Here is a 19,773-nt window from a genome sequence, read left to right as displayed (position 1 = left end):
TATATATGTATATGTGTATATATATGTATATATATATGTATATGTGTATATATGTATATATATATATATATATATGTGTGTGTGTATGTTTGTATATATATGATAAATACAAACTGTTTAGATTTTAATGGGATTTTGACTCATCAATCTTTCACTTCGTTGCGTTGTACTTGTTACAATGTAATGACAATAAAGTTGATTTTTTTTTTTTCTTCTATTCTTCTTAATCTAGGCAACAGTTCGATTTGCTTACCAAACTAGTTGATTATTATCCGATTCCTTAGGATTAATCATGTCGGCCCTACGTAGGGCTCTTTCCTTTCCGGCTCACTCGAGGATCTGAAGTGCAAATATTTGTCTTTAAAAAAAGCAACGTGGTCTGGACGATGTTCCCACCATTTACAGAAGGCCTAATTAATTTGATTGGAAAGTTAAGAGGACAAAAGATATGAGGATTGTGAAGCCAACCTTTGGGTGGAATCCTCAAAGAGGGAATTGTGACCAGAGCCAGGAGGTGAGATACAACAGCTAAATGACTGGATTCCTAATGAATGTACAGTACATTAGGATCCTTAAATCTAAAGGGGGATTGAAGGTTATAGAGTCCAGATTGTTTGCGGTCACATTTGAAGCGTCTGCTGTCAGGAATGATTTTAGAAGCTCTGCCATCTGTTGGTTTTGTTCCCCTGCTGTAATTAAGTCAGCACAGGAAACTGGTTTCATGCTCCCGTCTGCTGATAAGCCTTATGAAGATGCTGATGTCGTTTTCCAGTAGGATTCACAATGAGAAATACCTGCTGCTCATTGACCAGTAAACAGGCCTGAAGTAATGCAGTAATTAATGCAAAAGAAGACTAAAAATGCCCCAATAAAGTTAACATGGAAACCCGCTTCTATTCCTAAATGTTACCTTTGTACAACCACTTGATGGACATCTAATTTTTTTTGCATGACTTGCAATGCGTTGAATAAGGTTTTCCTAAAAAAAAAAAAACGTATTAACCCTCAGCATGTAGACGAAACCCTGCTACTGTCTTCCAATAACATGTTTGTCTTGGTGAGTCCTAGTTGCTATAAATGTCCCTACACCTTCCACACCAAGAGATTTAAAGACGAGATTCACTGAGACTTTATATGTCCTGCTCCAACCTGTTATAAGTGAAGCGGCCAGCATTGGCTGCTCAGAGCTTAACCGCTCTCTGATTCCTGGATGTTACAGTCTCAGAAAACACAGAGAGGCAGTCATTGGGTGAGACACGGAGTCAAACTCTGGAGTTCTAGGGCTGCGACCGCAGCAGTCCTTTGGCGGGCAGAGTAAATAAAAAGAGTAAATAAAACATTTGTGCCAATTGGAGACCAGGGTGAACTAGATGACCCCTCATTTGACCAGGTAGCTGTACGTTCCAGTGGTGGTGAAGACCACCCGCTGAGGAGAACCTGATTTTCACTCACTTGGGAGAAGTGGAGTCCCTATTACAAACAGAACTATTGCGCTAACTTCTAAATCTGTGTTTGATGAGGAGTATATTTACCTCCAGTGCAGTGCCATGCTGATGGATTTAAACCCCTTTTATATATTAAACACTTCTCTACATACAGCCACAGAGTTGAACGTATCGTGTAACAGCTCCATACAAAGTGGGGCTTTGTGCAGCAAAACGTAGAAGGAAAGAGATACCTGCTTCCTGTTATAAAAAAAAAAATAGAAATCTGATATGTAACATACATTTATTTCACACTTACTACTTTGTCACTTAAAATCACTAAAGTGAAACTATTTGTTCCTTTTTTATCTCCCCACAGGTTGAGTCTCCAGTTCAGGCTATCCATCAGGGTCGCCGGGAGCTGTTGGAAGAGGCCTGTCGCTCCTACACCCGGAAACGCAGAGTCCTCATCCCTGAAGATCTGAAGCACATTATCGTGGACGACAAGCACGGCTTGCTGTACTGCTACGTGCCCAAAGTGGCCTGCACCAACTGGAAGAGAGTGCTCATGGTTCTAACAGGAGTCTCAGGAGACCACAAAGACCCGCTAGCCATCCCCGCCAACGAGGCGCACGTCCCGGGAAACCTCCGCACTCTGTCAGAATACTCCAACTCCCAGATCAACCAGCGCCTGCGCTCCTACCTGAAGTTCATTTTTGTGCGCGAGCCATTCGAGAGGCTGGTCTCTGCTTATCGCAACAAGTTCACAAGGAGCTACAACACCGCTTTCCATAAACGATACGGCACAAAGATAGTGCGCCGGCATAGGGCAGACCCTCAGCCAGAAGCCCTGGAGAAGGGCAATGATGTCTCTTTCGAGGAGTTTGTCTATTATCTTGTGGATCCTGCAACCCAGCGAGAAGAGCCTTTCAACGAGCACTGGGAGCGGGTCCACTCACTGTGCCACCCCTGCCTCATTCACTACGACGTGGTGGGGAAATACGAGACGCTGGAGCAGGACTCCCGCTACGTGCTGCAGCTGGCAGGGGTGGACAAGCAGATTCGCTTCCCCGCCTCGTCCAAAAGCACCAGGACTACAGGAGACATGGCGGCAAGTTTCTTTCAGAACATCAGCCCCTTTTACCAGAAGAAGCTTTACAATCTTTATCGCATGGACTTCCTGCTCTTCAACTACACTGTCCCAGCCTACCTCAAATTCAGATGAGGCTGGGACTTCATTTGGCCGCAGGCTTCAGCTTTCTCTTTCTGCCACAGACTCTGTCCTTAATGGAACGACAAAAACATTATAAAATAAAAAAACACCTGTTTTCGGATCCAAAATATCTGTTTTCAGAGTGAAAAACATTTGTCGAGGACATCCCATCATGAGATCAGAGCTCTGTCCTTTGAGGCTAAGGAGATTTAAATGGAAACATGGAGTCAGTGTTGGTCTGAATGAGTTAAATGCTGTTCAAACTTTTTATTTGTATTCAGTTGTTTTCTGCTGTTTTAAATGTTAATTTGCACAAAACAAAGACGTCCCTGCAGAGCACAGAAGCTGGGCAAATCGCATCCAAATGTGTGGACAGCGAATGTCTCGAGACGTGCCTTTGGATCGCAGGCCTTTCTTTGTCCCCTGGAAAAAGAGACAGCTTTTATTTTCTAAATGTGATTCCTGAACCTGTCTTTTACTGTAGGATAAGATTTTTTTTTTGTGTAACTGTTATTTTTATTTATTTTTAGCTCTAAAAAAAAAGAAAAAAGAAAAAGACAAACCAAACTAGGTATAATTTCTTCCACGTCTTTCAAATAAATGCATTTCACCAACATCGTCACTTCTCCTACATGTTTTATTTAATTGAACCAATCAGTTTTACAAATGCAGATCTGCATGCATTTGAAAGAAACAAAATAAAAAAAGATCCAGACAAACAGAGACACACACAGACGAGCTCACGCCAAGCGAAGGCACACAGCAGAACTTTGACCAAGGCACACATCTACCCAAGATAAACACTGAAAAGGTCATGGAGGCCAGCATCTGGTTTATGTCGGCATTCAGCACTCAGTAGTGTCCTTTGGTCATAAAACAAGCATCTACCCTAATAGCTGTACAAATGCATTGATATGTGTTTATACAGAGCTAATTGCTCTGATTCTTGACATGCGGTGATAAAAGGAGCAGGAAGAAAAACTGGTGAATTTACCCAAACTAAAATAAATATTTATATGTTGTTCTTTGTGCTTGGTTATTAGCCATGCAATTACTCACGGTAAGATATCAAATAGAAGGCCTCATCTATTTAAGCTTATGATGTAAATTTCCCACCTCAATGATTATAAACTCCTGCATATCTGCTATCTGTTACTCTAAAGCACTTAAATTGTAAATGCACACAGACTTCATTCAAAATGTAATATATTTTGAATAAGCGTGTGAAGTTGAATTTTGTATGTACCTTTCCTGCATATGCTTTGGTAAATCTATTCTAACTCAATAAGCCGTAACTCTCCGCAGCCTTTGGACCTCATATTGGTTCTGTTGGTCTTCATTACTCTGCAGTTGCTTAGTTTAACCAGTAGTAGCAGTGTGTTTGGTGTCTTATCTCTGGAAAATAAGTTTTCCAAGCTCTGCTCTTATAAGCCACCTTATAGAATGATACTGTCACCACCGTGCTTCATTTCTCCATGCCCTGCAGCTCTCTAAAGACCAGGTAAAGGCCATCCATACACACATTAGTTCACTAAAGATCACCTAATCAAGTAAGAAGGTGGGAATAGGACATTTATTTTTTTTTAAATACCTTTCATAAGCTTTTTTTCCCTCGTTAATGAAGCATAATATGCTTTGATTTTGTATCATTGTCCTTCAAGCTGTATCCTTCAGCCTGATGGGAGAAACTGGTGCTGAAATTCTGCACTATAACAGCTCAAAGTCCAGTCTGGTTAGAGCTGCCCATGGTGAGGAGTCTGAAGGTCAGGGCCAAGAAACCCGTGCCCAGCAGGTCCCCCAGAGCTGTGAGGTAAGGGATGGAGTAGTTGTCTGGGTCCAAGCTCCTCCTCCACAGCCAGCGGACCATCAGGGTGGCAGAGTAGAGCAGAATCACCACCTGGGTGAGAACAACACTTAGAAATGTGTCAGATAAGAACAATGAAGGAAATTATGATGTCCTCCATGAAGAGAAGCTCTTTTTTTAAGAATGTTTCTAACCTGAAGCAGAGCTGCACACAGGTAGCAGAAGATGAAGGTAGGCGTCAAGGGGGTGTGTCCTCCCTGCAGTAGCTGGACAGTGTACAGGAAGAGGAAGTGACCCGGCACGACAAGGGTGACCAGTACTCTGGCAGATTTAGAGTTCACATCTGGATAAACAAGAAAAGAGAAGCAAAAGTATTTTCTTTCACAGATACATCCAATCCTAACCTAACAATACCTAACATATGCGCAGAGGTGGGTAGTAATGACTTACATTTACACAGTTACAGTCACTTGAATAACATATTTGATAAAAATAAACTTTTTAAGAGTAATGCACCATACTTTTTTACATGAATATCTAAATAAAATATTGCTACCCTTACTTGGCTAACACATCAATCGTGAGTAATTCAGAAGAGTTTATACCAAGGTTTAGTGCTCTTATTTTGTACAATGCTTACTTGAACCTACCGGGACACTTGGAGGTAAAGCTACATTAAGGAGGAAATACTGTCAGTGGAGGTACTGGTTTCAAAAGTTTTGTGTAAACAAGGTAAAATGGTTCAGAAAAGTGTTTGTTTTTTTTCTGTCTGGAATTGTTATTTTTCATTTGTTATAATTATTTTATTAACAGAATTTTCTCCTGATTTCTGTCTTTATTATATAATTGTCAGTATTAGATTTTATGGTGAGTTAGTTGGTACCTTTTTGCCTTTTATGTGAGTAATCTCTGGGGTGGCTGCTTTCGGGTACTTTACCCATCTCTGAATTTATGTTTTTGGGCTTTGGAAGGAAGCCCAAAAACTCTCACAGCCAAAAATCTGAATTTCAGGACATAGACATCAGCTAAAAAAGACAGGATTCTGCCCAAAGAACTTAGCTGCTATAATAGCCCCTTTGTCTAAAAAATGAGCCAGAATCATCACGCTCTTCCTCACATCACTAACCTGGCAAAAGACAGATTTACACTGTTTAGAATTCAAATGGAACTACACCTATTGATCTGGAAAGCCTCATGTAGAAAGTGTTTGCAAAAGGGAGAGACATTCAGTGCAATTCTTTGAGCTGATTGATTATCTGCCTACCTTGTCAAGTCTTTAGCCAATCACAGCAGCTGTAGCAGCTTGATATGTTTCAACTAGCAGAGTTAACTGATGAATCGGGGGAACACGCAGAGATCTCCCCCAGCCATAAAGTCACAAATATTGTTTCTAACGTATCTGCTGGCTTCGGGCCAGATGTATTTTCGGGAGTTTGTTAAATCTCTTGACAATAAATCTTGCTTGCAAGTTAATCACATCACAGGATAAGACAGAGCGATCAACCATGAATAATGACTTTCTTCTCTTTCATTGTATTTTCAATTCTTCCCAACTAACCAACTGTTGAGTAAATGTCCATGCAGACCCAGATCTTAATGGGTGTGATATTTTTGCCGAGTTTTACCTGAGGAAAAGAAGGTGACGCAGGGCCCAGGACAGTTTGTTCTCATTTGGAGCGGAAAAGCTCCAGGAACGCTCCAGGAATGGAGGTACGTAGACATCCTGCTTGCCTGGATGGCCACTAGATTTCCTCCAACACCTGCAAGGACATGGAAAATAGAATGAAACTCATCATTTCTAATTTCACTCAAACAGTGGGATACAAAACAGAATTTTGTTAACTCCAGAGTTGTTGCACTTAATTGTAGCTAAGCAAACAAATGTGTCATTATCATATTCATTTTAGGAGAAATGCCACATCATCTGTCAAAACCAGGTCCTGTTTATATTTTAAAGGTTGAGCACAGACTGCAGAGTATTAGAAATTAGCCCCTATCCCTAAAAAAATCAATTAACCTTTTATCTATTCAATAACTTTTCCTGTGCCTGGATGTTTTTCACCCTGGACTGTCTGGAAAGGCTTTGCCATGTTTGTGTTGTATTTTCAACAGCCTTTACCCCTTGGGCAGATTTTATGAGCAGCAGATCATCCTCTCTTTGCTCACAGAGCTTTGAAGCACATGGATCATTGAAACAGAACAAGGGAAGTGTTACTGGTCAACAAGGCATGAGAGGAGAGCCCTGCTTTGGAATGCAAATGCACTTCCTGGTCCGGGATGGCACAGAGGATGGCAGAAACGGAGCAGAAACAGGAGCCAGAATGCATAGTTAGCATTCTGATCAGGCTTGTGGTTCATGTAAAGACTGTTGTTATTCCTCTCTGCTTAGTATGCTGCTTTGTGGTCAGAGGGTTTCTGGTCAAAGAGGATCTGGCCCTTTACGCCTCTCTGAGGCTCCTTTGACATGGAGTCGGTCCACACACATTTCAAAAACACTTTCATTCCTTATGATTGATGAAGTAGCGTTCAGCCTCAGCATGTGTTACAATTTTATGGTCGGGTAAAAACTAAATGGCATAATTCATTACAGTCTTCTGTTAACTTCTAACACTGCTCAGTATTTTAACAGCAGCTGGTGCATGTTTTTTTTTTTTTACTGTTTGTTATAAAGCAAAGAACGAGCTTAAAAACAATTCTTAAAAAATACTTATGTAGGTTGAACTTACAGTGGTACATTTGATCAGGCATGTGGGATAACTTTTTATTGGGCAGCAGAAAGGCATGTTTCATAAATGGTTTTAGGAGGGAATTGTTGGCAGCAGACTCACTGCAGAAGGAACTTTACCATGATGGCTATTGATAGGAAAGGCTGCAATATACAGCATATTTCAGATCAATGTGCTGTACATGACAAAAATATAACAGGAAAACATAGTGATATTTATATTTAGACAAATACTCAATATGAATAATTCAAGAGAATAAAAATCTATAATTAACACTAAAAGCTAGTTATAAAAAAAGTAAATCATAATATGCTTGAAATAAAATGAAATAAAGCTGGACTACAAGGTTGAGATCATAATGTTTGGATAGCAAACTTAACCAATACGTTTTTAGTTCCGATTTAAGGCAATTTAGGGTTTCAGTGTTTTTACATTTTATTCTGGGATTTCTTCCCACTTAGTGAAGCATATGAACTAAAAACTGCTTCTTCATGTTTTATTCTAGCCGCATGTGAGGCTGCGGTGAGGCTGGCCTCGCCACAATATAACAGGCCAGAGGGGAATCAGTTTCAGATGTTATTTAAAGCCAGCGGCATCATTGCTAGCATTTCTTTTTATATAAAGCTTCTGTTAACTGAAGTCAGTAGCTTCATTTTTTTTCATTTTTCACCATCTAACCCTATAGTTCTACCTACCTGCCGCAGATACAGTGCCTTATGAATATTCGCCCCCCCCCCTAAGTTAATACTTTGTAGCACCACCTTTTGCTGTGAGTACAGCTGCAAGTCGTTCAGGGTTTGTCTCTATAAGTTTTGTACATTGAGAGAATGAGATTTTAACCCATTCTTCCTGCAAAAGAGCTGGAGCTCAGTGAGGTTGGCTGGAGAGCGTTTGTGAACAGCATTTTTCAGATCTTCACACAGATTCTTAATTATATTCAGGTCTGGGATTTGACTTGGCCATTCTAACATCTGAATATGTTTATTTTTTAATCATTCCATTGTGGATTTTGCTTTATGTTTTGGATCATTGTCTTGTTGGAAGAGAAATCTTTGTCTCAGTCTCAGGTCTTTTGCAGACTCCAACAGGTTTTCTTCCAGAATGGTCCTGTAATAGGTTCCATCCATTTTCCAATCAATTTTAACCATCTTCCTTGTTGAAGAAAAACAGACCAAAACCATGATGCTGCCACCACCATGTTTGACAGTGGGGATGGTGTGTTCAGGTTTATGAGCTGTGTTGCTTTTATGCCAAACAAACATTTTGCATTGTGGCCAAAATGTTTGATTTTGACCAGAGCACCTTCTTTCACATGTTTGCTGTGTCTCCCAGTAGGCTTGTGGCAAACTTTAAATGAGACTTTTAATGGATATCTGTGAGAAATGTCTTTCTTCCATAATGGCCAGATTTGTGCAGCATGGCTGATTGTTATACTACGGACAGTCTCCCACCTCAGCTGTAGATCTCTGCAGTTCATCCAGAGTGTTCATGGTCCTCTTGGCTGCATCTCTAATCAGTTTTCTCCTTGTTAGAGCTGAAGGTTTAGAGGGACAGACCAGTCTTCAAAGATTTGCAGTGGTCTGATACTCCTTCCATTTCAATATTATTGCTTGCACAGTGCTCATTGGGATGATAAATCTGTCTTTAAACTTCTTCACAACAGTATCTGGGACCTGCCTGGTGTGCTCCTTGTTCTTCATGATTCTCTCTGCGCTTTAGACAGATCTCTCCCAATGAGCAAAAATTGGTTGAAAATACGATAAAACAACATCTAAATTTAATTGAAAAGTAAAAAGCTGTAGTTTTCAGATTGTTGAAAAAGTTGAAAATTTGGTTTGCAACGTTTTCAAGGTCTATTATTGGACTAAAGTGGGACCAACACAGCGTAATTTTCAACAACTATTTCTGAACTAAATAAAGACTTTGAGGGACCGACCAGATTTAGCCTTAACTCCAACATCTAAATAATGTCTGGTGTTTGGGGGGACTGAGACTGTAACAGAAAAAGTGCAATTATACAGAGACTTGATTACACACAGGTGGATTCCATGTATCATCATCAGTCATTTAGGTCAATATTGGATCATTCAGAGATCCTCACTGCTCACAACTTCTGGAGAGAGTTTGCTGCACTAAAAGTAAAGGGGCTGAGTAACTTTGCATGCCCCACTCCTCAGTTTTTTTTTATTTGTTGAAAGAGTTTAAAACATATAATACATTTTGTTCCACTTCATGATTGTGTCCAACTTGTTTTTGATTCTTCACAAAAATCACAATTTTATATCTTTATATTTGAAGCATGAAATGTGGTAAAAGGTTGAATACTTTGGCAAGGCACTGTAGCTGCACTGCAACGGTCTAACGTGGCTTCTGTATGTATGCATTTTGAAGGTAAAGTGCTTCCCGTTAGGGTTCAGGAAACACCCTGATTTGCACCACATTTCGACTGAATCACTTGAAATTCTAACCTTCTACAAAAAATTAATTTCCCAACAGATTTTAAGGTTATTCTATTAGCTTTTTTATTTCAATATTTATTTATATAGGATAATCATCTCTCTTTTTAACACCGAACTGAAGATGAAATTTAAAGTTTAATTAGGAAGTCAAGAAATTGGTAAGAAAACCAAATAGGGTAATTAAAAAAAAACTGTTAGGGCTTGTTAAGACCACTGACATTTCATTTTTTATTTCAACCTCTTAATTTTTTCAGGATAATTATTGACTTTTGAGGTTTAATGGCTTGAATGTTGTGTTCTTTTAAATCAAAAAAATATATTTTTTGACTCACCGTTGATGATTGGTGTGAACACAGCCATGCCTTCAAAGTTGGGATTGCTCACAGTTTTATCCAGAATCAGACCTCCGATACTAAGAAAATTGAAACATGGTTTATATATATATATATATATTTATATATGAAAACTTTAACAAAAATTCATAAAATATATTCTTACTCTATAAGATGTAAATAAAACTAAAATAAATATATTGTTATCCTGAGAACATTTCGAGGAGGATTTTATTATTTAAGCACAATTGGTCTTTTTTAAAATGTATAATAAAAATCACCTGCAAATAATCTCAGTGTTGTATGTAGAAGCACTTCTATCTTTAGTATTTACAAAATTACATATTTGTTGGGGCCAACATTGTGAGCATATATCTTCTCAGACAGATGGATAGGTAGATAGAGGAAAGGTTAAAATGACCTATTATTGGTTGACCCACCTGCTGATAGACATGGCCAAAATAACTGGCTGCCAGCCCGAATTTAGGACCTCTCTGATTGGTGGACTGCGTCTGGCAGCGATGACCCACACAGGGATAAGGAGCAGGAAAAAGCCACACACCACTGAGGGAAGGTACCACCTGTCTGAAGGGGAGCAAATCAGACAAGCAAAAATTATCAGCCACCATGCAACTGAACAATAATTCTGCTTTCTGTTTCCTTCAATCGTTTTTGCTGATGCATCTCTTTCAACTCTAGGCTACAAATTAAAATGAATTTTGCTGCCCTCCTCTGGTTGAAACACACTTCAACAAATAACATTGAGCATCCAGCTGCACAAAGATGCATGAATTCCATTTTCTTTATGAGCTTTCCAGATGTTTGCATTACAGAATTAGTCTACACCTTCAGCTACTCAGCATTTGTGATGCTTTTGTTCTTCTAGTTTAAGTTGTGTATCTGACCTCTGTAGGTAAAGAAGAAGCTGCTGACACCAGCGAGCAGGGACAGGGTGATTAGGTCACCGAGACTGGCAGCAATGGGCGTGGCCACGTTATCTGGGTTGACTCCAACCTTTCTAGAGCCAATAATCACCACTACCACCACCAAACCTGTAACAGCCCATAAAAAAGAATCATTAAAGCATGCAGACCAGATTAACTGTTGTATTCTGTTTTCTACTCTACAACAACTCGGTCTTCACTAACCTAGAGCAAGCGCAGCAATGAAGGCTGTGGTGATGCTGCTGGCACACAGGATGATAGCCTGCATACCATCGACCCTTGCCCTGGTCAGAGAACCCAGAACCAAAGCAGCTATGGCTGCCAGGAAGCCCACAACTGTAGCCTGCACCTGGAAACAATAACAGCCCCCGATGATAAGAATGCAGTTATGTTGATAATTTGGTTATTCCACCAGCTCCTCTTGGCCCGGCTCTACTCCATCCCATCGATTGTCAAACATTTCTGTTACTGCTCTTTTTATGACTGGTACTGGGATTAGTACATTCAGAGATGAGTAGGACCAAACAAACTGTACCATACAGACAAAAACACATTTCATAATTTAGTTGGAGTAGATCTAGGCCAAGAAGATCAGAATAGAATAGAATAGAATAGAATAGAATAGAATAGAATAGAATAGAATAGAATAGATATTTTATTGTCTGATAGTTGGTGTTTTTTTAGCACCTAGGGAAATATCTGCAAAAGAGGAAAAACTTCTGTTCAGTCATCCAGAAGGGCCAACTACAGAGGTTTACAACAGAAAAAAATGTACTTTATAGTTCTCAAAACTAAACTGTACAGTCTAAAGAAATACAATTGTGCATTTAATACAGCAATTAACTACAGTAAAAATGGAGCAAAATGTGAAACTAACAGCAGATATATGAACAACTTTTTAAGTTTGTTGGGAGCTGTGATAGTTAGAAAACACTACTTACTGTAGTGCACTTAGAGAGTAGCGGTCTATTACTAAAAGATCCATCTAGCTCTGCAATAAGTTCATGCATGGTTTGGAAGACATTGTCCAACAGTGATGTTGTTTTTGATAGTTTATTTTCCTTAGATATCCTACACTGGATTGAAGGGACATGAAAGGATGAAGCTGATCTTCCTGAGATCGCCCTTTCCTTTGCCCATTTATAGGTTTATAATTCAGTATAGGAGTTTCATGTAACAAAGAACAACAATAGCTTTGCAGCTGGTGTCGCATCCAAGTCCCCTTTTTATTGGCTGCTGTTTGGAGTTGGGTGAGTAATGAGTCTCCACTGTCTGACCGCTTCCGGATTTTGCCCGTCTAGACTTCAGTCTTCACTCCATCTCACCCCTGCTGACTGACTGTACCTAGCACAGACCCATCCAGACTTTACTGGAAATCAGAGCTTACATCCAGCTTCTGTCCAAACTTCTGGCCACTCTTGTCTCTGATCATCTGTTTCACTAAATCTTTAATTTTTTTGCCTCAAAGGTTTATCAAAACTTAGTTTTTCGTCACATTTTGTTTTATATGTAAAGAACCAAATCTTCTTAGTAGATTTATTAAAACAACATCTGGAGTTTAGAGGATTTTTCTGTTTATTTTCAAACATCTGAGCTGCAGAGGTGAGCTGTTTTGGATTGAGAGGAGGACATAGCGATGCAAACAGAGTTTCCAGGGATAAAGGACAGATGATACCAGGTGTTTGTGTGAGTTATTAATAAGAGGGTTTGCGTGTGTTTGTGTCGGTGCAGCGCCACCTGAATCAGGGCCATGTTACAGATCACCATTCTCCACCGCTGCTGGGCTTCATCCAGCTGCCCGGTGTTCGCCTGTGGATGGGACCTCTTTTACATAATATTTCCTCACATCTGTGTCATTGTGGAAACTTCTTAAAGTGCTAAATGTCTTGCATTTTAGTGAAAATGATCAGTTTCCTGACAAATCTCATTTTTGCAGTGCATGTGAGGATGTTAGTGTTTTTGCACTCACTGCTGTTGACAGCCTGGATGCCAGTGTCATCTCTAGATTTCCCTTCAGCCCCACCAGAGCTGGCACCAAGATAAACACCTCAGAGATCTCTTGGAACACCTCCCAGTGCTGAAAAAACAGGAATTTTATTTATTTATTTATTTATTTTTTAGCAATTTTGACGTACATCTCGGTGACAATAAGTAGCAGACCTTTTCTATCTTATTTTCCTTTTTTCATGGTTCAATTTACAGTTTAAAACAGATATCAACATCCACTGTTTAAACAGACACAATTTTTTTCTACTTGAATTGTTGGATCAGATTAATCTTTTCTTGTTTTGTGATTGTTGGATTAAGAAAAATGCTTTCAATTTGCTAAATGCCACATTAATGGTAGACATCATTCTTTTAACATTTTTCCCTGGTATTTAGTAGATGAGCCTTATAAAGTGGTTTACTTTGCTCAATATTACTCAAAGCAATAGGTCTCCTTTAACAGGCATTTGAAAATTGTTAACTGGAATTTTACTTATAAAACAGGGTTAAGTGAGGTCACTATACAACTATGACTTTGTTGGGGCATGCTTTGGTGGCAGTGCATGACGCGGGCGACAAGGGTTCGAGTCTATCCTGTGGTCCTTTCATGCATGTCTCTCCCCCTCTTTCGTGCCCCCTCTCCTATCAGCCTACTGTCCATAAAAATGAACCACTAGTGACATAAAAACTCAACAAAAAAAATTTACTTTGTTGTCTTTGAGCCAATTTAAACCATTCCAAGTTTGTTTGAAATACAGCCATTAAAGTCAAATAACACAAATTGTTTGAAAGCATAGTGATCAAATGCTCAACCTTAGCTGTACTAATAAGTAGGAATTTCTATGAAAGTAGAAATGTTTCAAAATATCCACACATGTTTTGACTCTGAGTATTTACCAAAAACTCACACACTTGTTTGAGCCCTACATTATTCTATACCATTTAGTCAGATTTTATAAACTTCAAATTTCAACTGAAAACATGTCTGGGTTTAGGATTAGGATTAACTTCTACCAACAGAGTGTAAAATAAAAAAAAAAAAGTATCTAGTATTGTAAGCAAACTGTGATGCAAAGGTGATTATTAAATATTTTGGCCCCAGATGGAGCCTCAAAATCCTCCTCAAAGAGAAATGTGCTGGTGGAGGGTGTGATAACCCCCTGTAGATATGAAACAGGACAAGCAGTAGGAGCTTCTCTAGTGGGGCTGATGTCTGTGTAGAAAAGGGGTCAGCATCCTTTCAATTCCAAAGAGCCATTTTACCAACTAAAAACTGCAAATGGCGGTTGAAAAAAATCACTGCTTATTATTTTTTTAAAATATCTGCAATAGGAAATCTGTTGCCATTTTAAACAACAAACAGCTTATTTGCATTTTTGTTTTTTTTTATAAGGACAACACATGAAAGTGTCATGTAGGGGAAACCTTCAGATTTTGTTCAGTGGGATATTATTTTATGTAAAAAATAAATACATGGTTTCATAGTTACAAGAAATATAGATCTAAAAATCTTTCTGTAGTGAAAATTAAATTTAAATGTTCTTTAAAACACTGCTAAAGCTTGTAAGAAGGGAATTTGTTAATTTAAACCATTAATTGGCTCTTTATTATGTTTAATCTCTATTAAGAGATTGTGGAGGGTCCAAAGAGACACTTGCAGCTCTGGAGCCACAGGTTGTCGAACCCTGGAGAATCTGCCAACAACAAATGATAAAAAAAGAAAAAAAAGTAAAATTTTATTTTTCGAACTGTTTCCAGTTTGCATGAAATTGCAGATAAAAAGTGGCTTTAAAGGGCAAGACACATTTGATTCAGTACGGCTTCTGCTCCAACAGGAAATCAGGTTGTATGTAGCCGGTAGCAATCGTAATATGTTGAAATTAATGAGGCCGTATAGATGGTGGTTTCTCCAGTAAGATAAACCCAGGGTCTATTTTGGCCACACTTACGCATCATTCTGATGGGAAAGTATTGAGTCAGACAGGAAGTTAACATCTGGGGAAAATACGTACTAACGGTTGAAAACTCAATGTAAACTGATCTGTAATGCAGTTCTAATGAACAAATAATTATCACAGATGCTCACATTTTGTGCAAACACAGCTGATTGAAGACTTGAAAGTGTGCAAACAATAAAGCATGTAATTTTATGGTATAAATACCGATGGTAAGCAGTAAAAAATACATTCTGGTTGTAGTCTACACAGGTTTTGAAGAAATCAGACCTCAGTATATAAAGTCTGACACATGTGGCGTATTGTGGCCTTCAAAAGTAAAAGACGGTAAATGTGGAGCTCTTCTTTAGTGTAACATTAGCGCCAATTTACAGGAATAGAAAACAGTGAATGAAGCGTCCGGTACTATTGACACTGAAGGAGTATTTGGGAAACCTATTTCTTTCTGAGGTGGAAGTTCTTATGAAGAGTTTAGGAAGCACAAATTTGGATCCTACCAAGATATCTAATAACAGGACTTCTGGTTTCTCTTTCTTGATACAACACACAATTACAAGAGGAAATAGCAGTCACTACAAATAGTGAAAAAATGTCATGCTTTTCTGTATTTATGCACAATCATGAAAAAACACTGAAATATTTGAATACATACTTGCACTATGTCCATGACCATCCTGGCTGCCACCATTCCCAGTCCAGACACCAGATAAGGGAGTAGGACCTGTTTCTCAATGCTCCATGAGTTTTCTGGTAGAAAGCTGAGGCCTGAGCGAGTCAGTTTGCAGGTGAAGCCCCTCAGCTTCTTTCCCTGTAACCGGAGCTCCAGGACCCGATGTGTCACCACCATAGCTTTAGGTATGAACCCATCGCCACCTAAAGGTTCAGCTCTGTTCTGAGACTTAGACTCAGGGGTAAAACTCCACTTCCTGTTTAGATCTTAAACATCATTCTTAAGATTAAATATTTGCAACAAAGGGTCTGATTTGATTGCTTCAAGTCTACCTTAGAGGTTTGGTGTTGGTGGCATCACAAAGATCCTCAGTGGGAACATGGGTCACTACATCCTCTATAGTGGAGTACGCACACAAACACATAAGTCCAATTGCTGCAGGTCTGTTGGCCTCTTCTGACACCTTTGCATCTGACAGATCTTCACTAATCACTACACACATGCACACACACATATACAAACACACACATCCCTCCTTTCACCTATCACGCCTCACTCTTCAGCAGCCGAGCGGCCGAGGCTGAGCGCTGGAAGCCTGGTCTGTCTCGGGGTCTGAAGAGGATCCACCTCCCCTGGGACAGGGACATCCAAAAGGCCAGAAGCTTCCTCTCAACCCTCCTGCTCTGCCATTCTTTATCCCCCTTCTCTTTCCACATCTCCTTCTCTTTGTCCACAATGCTGTGATGTCCCGTTGGAGTCTGCCCCCCGGATTGCAGTCCCTTCTTCATACTGATAAAGCCCGTCCAGGCTGTGACCTTCTGGCTGATAGAAGTGGTGATGCTGGAGGCTGTTCGAATGAAGCAAATACGTTTTTCCTATGCCTCTGTTCAGTATGCCTCTGTTCAGTTCCCTTCAAGTTCCAATAGGAGGAATGACCAATGACGAGGTGTTGTTGTGAAAAGGACAGACTGAGTGAGTGTGGGTGTTTGAAGGAGGATGAGAGACACTATTCCTCTTCAGCTTAAAATGGACCACACTTCATGAGGCTCTTCTTCCCCCGATTTGTTTAGAAACCACTTCAGAGGACATTGCAGTTGTACTCCTGTATTCTTTGATAGCTCCTCCTCTCTCTGCAGCCCAATGTCCTGAATGTGAGCTGCTGACGCACTCCTAGCAGCAGCAGCAGGTGCTGCACCTGTCGCTGACACGTGGTGATGCTGCTGTCTGGGAAGGACACAGCTGATTCTTCTTGATCAGCTACTGTTTGTTGTCAAAAATCAGCTGTTTATATTATATAATATAGTTTCCTATGTCTGGGAAGGGTTAAGAACTAAACCCCTCCCAGCAGCTAAACATTCAAAAGGGAAATCCAACATAAAGGTAGTTCTGGCAACTATTTCCTTTGTTTACATTACAGGACAACAATATGTAATGTTTTATTTGACAAAAAAAAGCCAGTGTAGATGCTCAGCAGAAACCACACCTAAAGCCCCTCACAGACACGCAAACATTAGGACAGTGACTCAGCTGAAAATTGTCCTTGAGACATGACTCTCCTCCCTGCAGCCCCCCCTTCTGACTCACATATAGAGGCAATAAAACATCACATACAACAGTGTTCATCCTCTTGTTTTCCCCAAAATCTACAATCTATTTTCTTTCTGAGGTTTGACGGAGCAGACCTGCGTGAAGAGTTGAAATAAATCAAACATAGCAGTAAACTTTTTTCTTTTATAAATAACTAAAAACAAATGCCCTGCAAGCATAGAAAACCCTCTGTTACTCAGACATTTCAAAATAAACCCCAGTGCTTCCAGTAACCTTTAGAAGAGTTGGTCCCTATGTAATTGAACATCAGCAAGGGACAGTGTTGTCTTGGGGACAGTTGTCCATGGTGGCAATCAACACAATTAAATAATATATTTTATTTTTTCGTTATGAATATTTCTACATCAGGTAGCTCTAGATGCTAATGGATGTATGCAGGAAGGATCTCCTGTAGCTGTCTGTCTTACAGTGGGCCTGGAGAAACCTCTGACTGAAGATTCTCTGATGTTGTCCAACAGTCTCCTGAAGAGGATGCTCAGGATTGTCCATAAAGTTCTTCATTTATTATTCACAATAATTTTTTGTATAATCATCTCCAGAGGTTACCCCAGCAGACGATTACAGAAGACTCTAGAAGGACAGTCTGCTCTGTCCCTTCTTATAGACAACTCCATGGCTGCTTCTCCGGTCCAAGATACTTATAGTCCTCCATCAGCTCGATGTTTTCTCCCATGATGTTACTACTCTTTTACCTGTTCATGTTTCTTCTGAACTTCTCAATCCTCTCCCTTTTTTATTGACATTAATGGTCAGATGATTGTTTCCATAGCATGCCACAACATGGTCCCCCATCCCAAAGTACTTAGCTTATCTCAGCACCATAAGGACAGAGGTTCCTTTTCAGTCAGTTGTGCCTTGAACAAGTTTTATTTTATTTTATTGATTTTATGCCTCTACAGCTAGTTGGGTGTTGGTGTTCCCACATATTGAGTAGATGATGTGTTAGTTTCATATTAGTCTCTGACTCTCCAGTCCATATATTTTGCTATAGAATTACATTTCATAGCTAAATATATGTCTATTAAAACTTAAAAGTTTACTTCAAACTTTGTTGCATATTTTAATATTTCCAAAAATCACAACGTTGATTTTTATTTTTTTAAAGATTTGTTTGTTATTATTCTGCGGGTATGAAAGGATTTTGTTGTTGTACTTAACAAACTCTAACAGTAAAAACGAAACCTAGTTAGATGTGTTAGATCGTCTTTTAGTTACATATTTTTACACTATGGGGGTAAAAAAAAAAACTGCTTTATGTTACATAGTCCGTCCTATGCTAATGCTGGATTAGAGTCTCTAAACATCATCATGGCTGATATGATTATACCTTCTTGGTGATGCAAATTTTCAGAGCAGACTGGTTGATTGCTTCCAACCGTGTACACTCTAAAAAGATAATGCTGCTGCTCAATTGCTTCAGTTGAAAACAAGTATTTCAATCAAGTTGATCCAACTTAAATAATCAATTTTATAAAAACCGTAATAAATTAAGTTGGGCAAATATTACAGCTTATATTAAATTAGAAATACCTCACCTCTCATTGAATCTGATCTGATCTGCTGCTTATTAAATCCACTAGTTCTGTGTTATCTGTTGTCTGTTTTCATTACAATATCTTTAATGTTTATTGTAGATGGTCTATAAAAACATGGAAATAAAATCTGCTTGATGTATTCATGATACATAACGATTCTTAAAAGCAAAGGATTAATTAAACTTTTCTTTATAAACAGTTTTTCTTGTTTCATGTATTTCCTGATTTTTAACCTTCCCTAGACGATAACAGAAACTCCAGCTCTACCGTATCTTAGAGTTTATTTATCATCGAGGGTCAGGGTCACCTGCTAGGTCATCAGGACCTCCACATCTGTAGCACATATTGAATTAAGATAACCCTGATTATGGGTTCAGATTTATACACAGGCTTTTTTCTTTCAAACTAAAAATGTTCGTAAAAAAAAAAAAATGTATACTTGGACAGTCAGTCTAAAGAGTGCAGATAATAACCAAGCAAACAGAAGCCATTAAAGAGTTCCTATCATTTGAATGAAGCCCTTTTACTGTTCCGGACCTCACAGGTTCCATTATGTTTCATCTATCAGACTTTACACCAACCTGTATGCGGTCCAACAGCATTCCGGCTGTCACCATTCCCTGCCCGGCCAGAAGGTATGAAGGCAGAACTTGGAGGCACATTATCCAGGAGGACTCTCCACAGGAAGGCTTCTCCTGTCCCATCTTCTCATGAGAGGACAACCCAGCTGCTGAGATTCATGACTTACTGTAAAACAGTCATTCTTCAGTCCTCTCCCTCCAACCTGGCCCAAAAATGAGACAAACTCTGTTTATCTTTCAGTGTGCCAACCTGCTCCCTGATCCTCTGTTGCTCAGTTCATCTCCCAGCTTTGTTTCATTTGCTGGAAGTCAAAAATCAACTACCGGTACGTGCTGATAATAACCATGAGCTCAGCTGGGATTGTGACAGGCTTTTTCTTTGCTGTAATCAACTGTAATTGGCTCCACACCCCATACATTTCACCACATTTGTTTGCTCTACCAACTGGTTTTAGTTTATAATAGCAGGATTTTTAGAGATAGTTGGACACGCAGTAGTAGAAATTGCAATTACCAATGTTACAGGGCTTTGCAGA

At 39.4% G+C, this 19,773-nt stretch overlaps 2 protein-coding genes across 3 annotated transcripts in view; one reads left to right on the top strand and one right to left on the bottom strand.

Annotated features, from left to right (window-relative positions):
- LOC107082140 (carbohydrate sulfotransferase 11-like) overlaps positions 1 to 3,260 on the top strand; it is a 19,168-nt gene extending 15,908 nt beyond the window's left edge. Inside the window, exon 3 of the mRNA XM_015370658.1 lies at positions 1,804 to 3,260. Coding sequence (XP_015226144.1) covers positions 1,804 to 2,649 — 846 coding nt within the window. The 3' untranslated portion in view covers positions 2,650 to 3,260. The remainder of the gene's footprint in view (positions 1 to 1,803) is intronic.
- A 964-nt stretch (positions 3,261 to 4,224) lies between these two features.
- Positions 4,225 to 19,386, bottom strand: LOC107082139 (solute carrier family 41 member 1-like). Of its 2 annotated transcripts, none has more exons than XM_015370656.1 (10): positions 15,496 to 16,352; positions 12,872 to 12,979; positions 12,640 to 12,711; positions 11,107 to 11,251; positions 10,864 to 11,010; positions 10,399 to 10,543; positions 9,959 to 10,038; positions 6,067 to 6,201; positions 4,636 to 4,784; positions 4,225 to 4,534 (listed from the first exon to the last, which is right to left on the bottom strand). In XM_015370656.1, exons 1-10 carry the CDS (start codon positions 15,688 to 15,690, stop codon positions 4,355 to 4,357), a joined length of 1,356 nt encoding a protein of 451 aa, XP_015226142.1. In that variant the 5' UTR covers positions 15,691 to 16,352; the 3' UTR covers positions 4,225 to 4,354. The 2 variants fall into 2 exon arrangements, with proteins under 2 accessions (XP_015226142.1, XP_015226143.1); XM_015370657.1 differs by lacking the exon at positions 15,496 to 16,352 and adding an exon at positions 19,238 to 19,386 and having other exon boundaries at positions 4,227 to 4,534.
- Positions 19,387 to 19,773: the final 387 nt, after the last annotated feature.

The sequence above is a fragment of the Cyprinodon variegatus genome, unplaced genomic scaffold (genome assembly GCF_000732505.1).
Source record: "Cyprinodon variegatus isolate N-32 unplaced genomic scaffold, C_variegatus-1.0 Scaffold47, whole genome shotgun sequence".
In the NCBI taxonomy this organism is placed as follows: domain Eukaryota; kingdom Metazoa; phylum Chordata; class Actinopteri; order Cyprinodontiformes; family Cyprinodontidae; genus Cyprinodon; species Cyprinodon variegatus.
The sequence above is the reverse complement of the archived record's forward strand: the minus strand, read 5'-3'. Positions and strand labels throughout refer to the sequence as shown.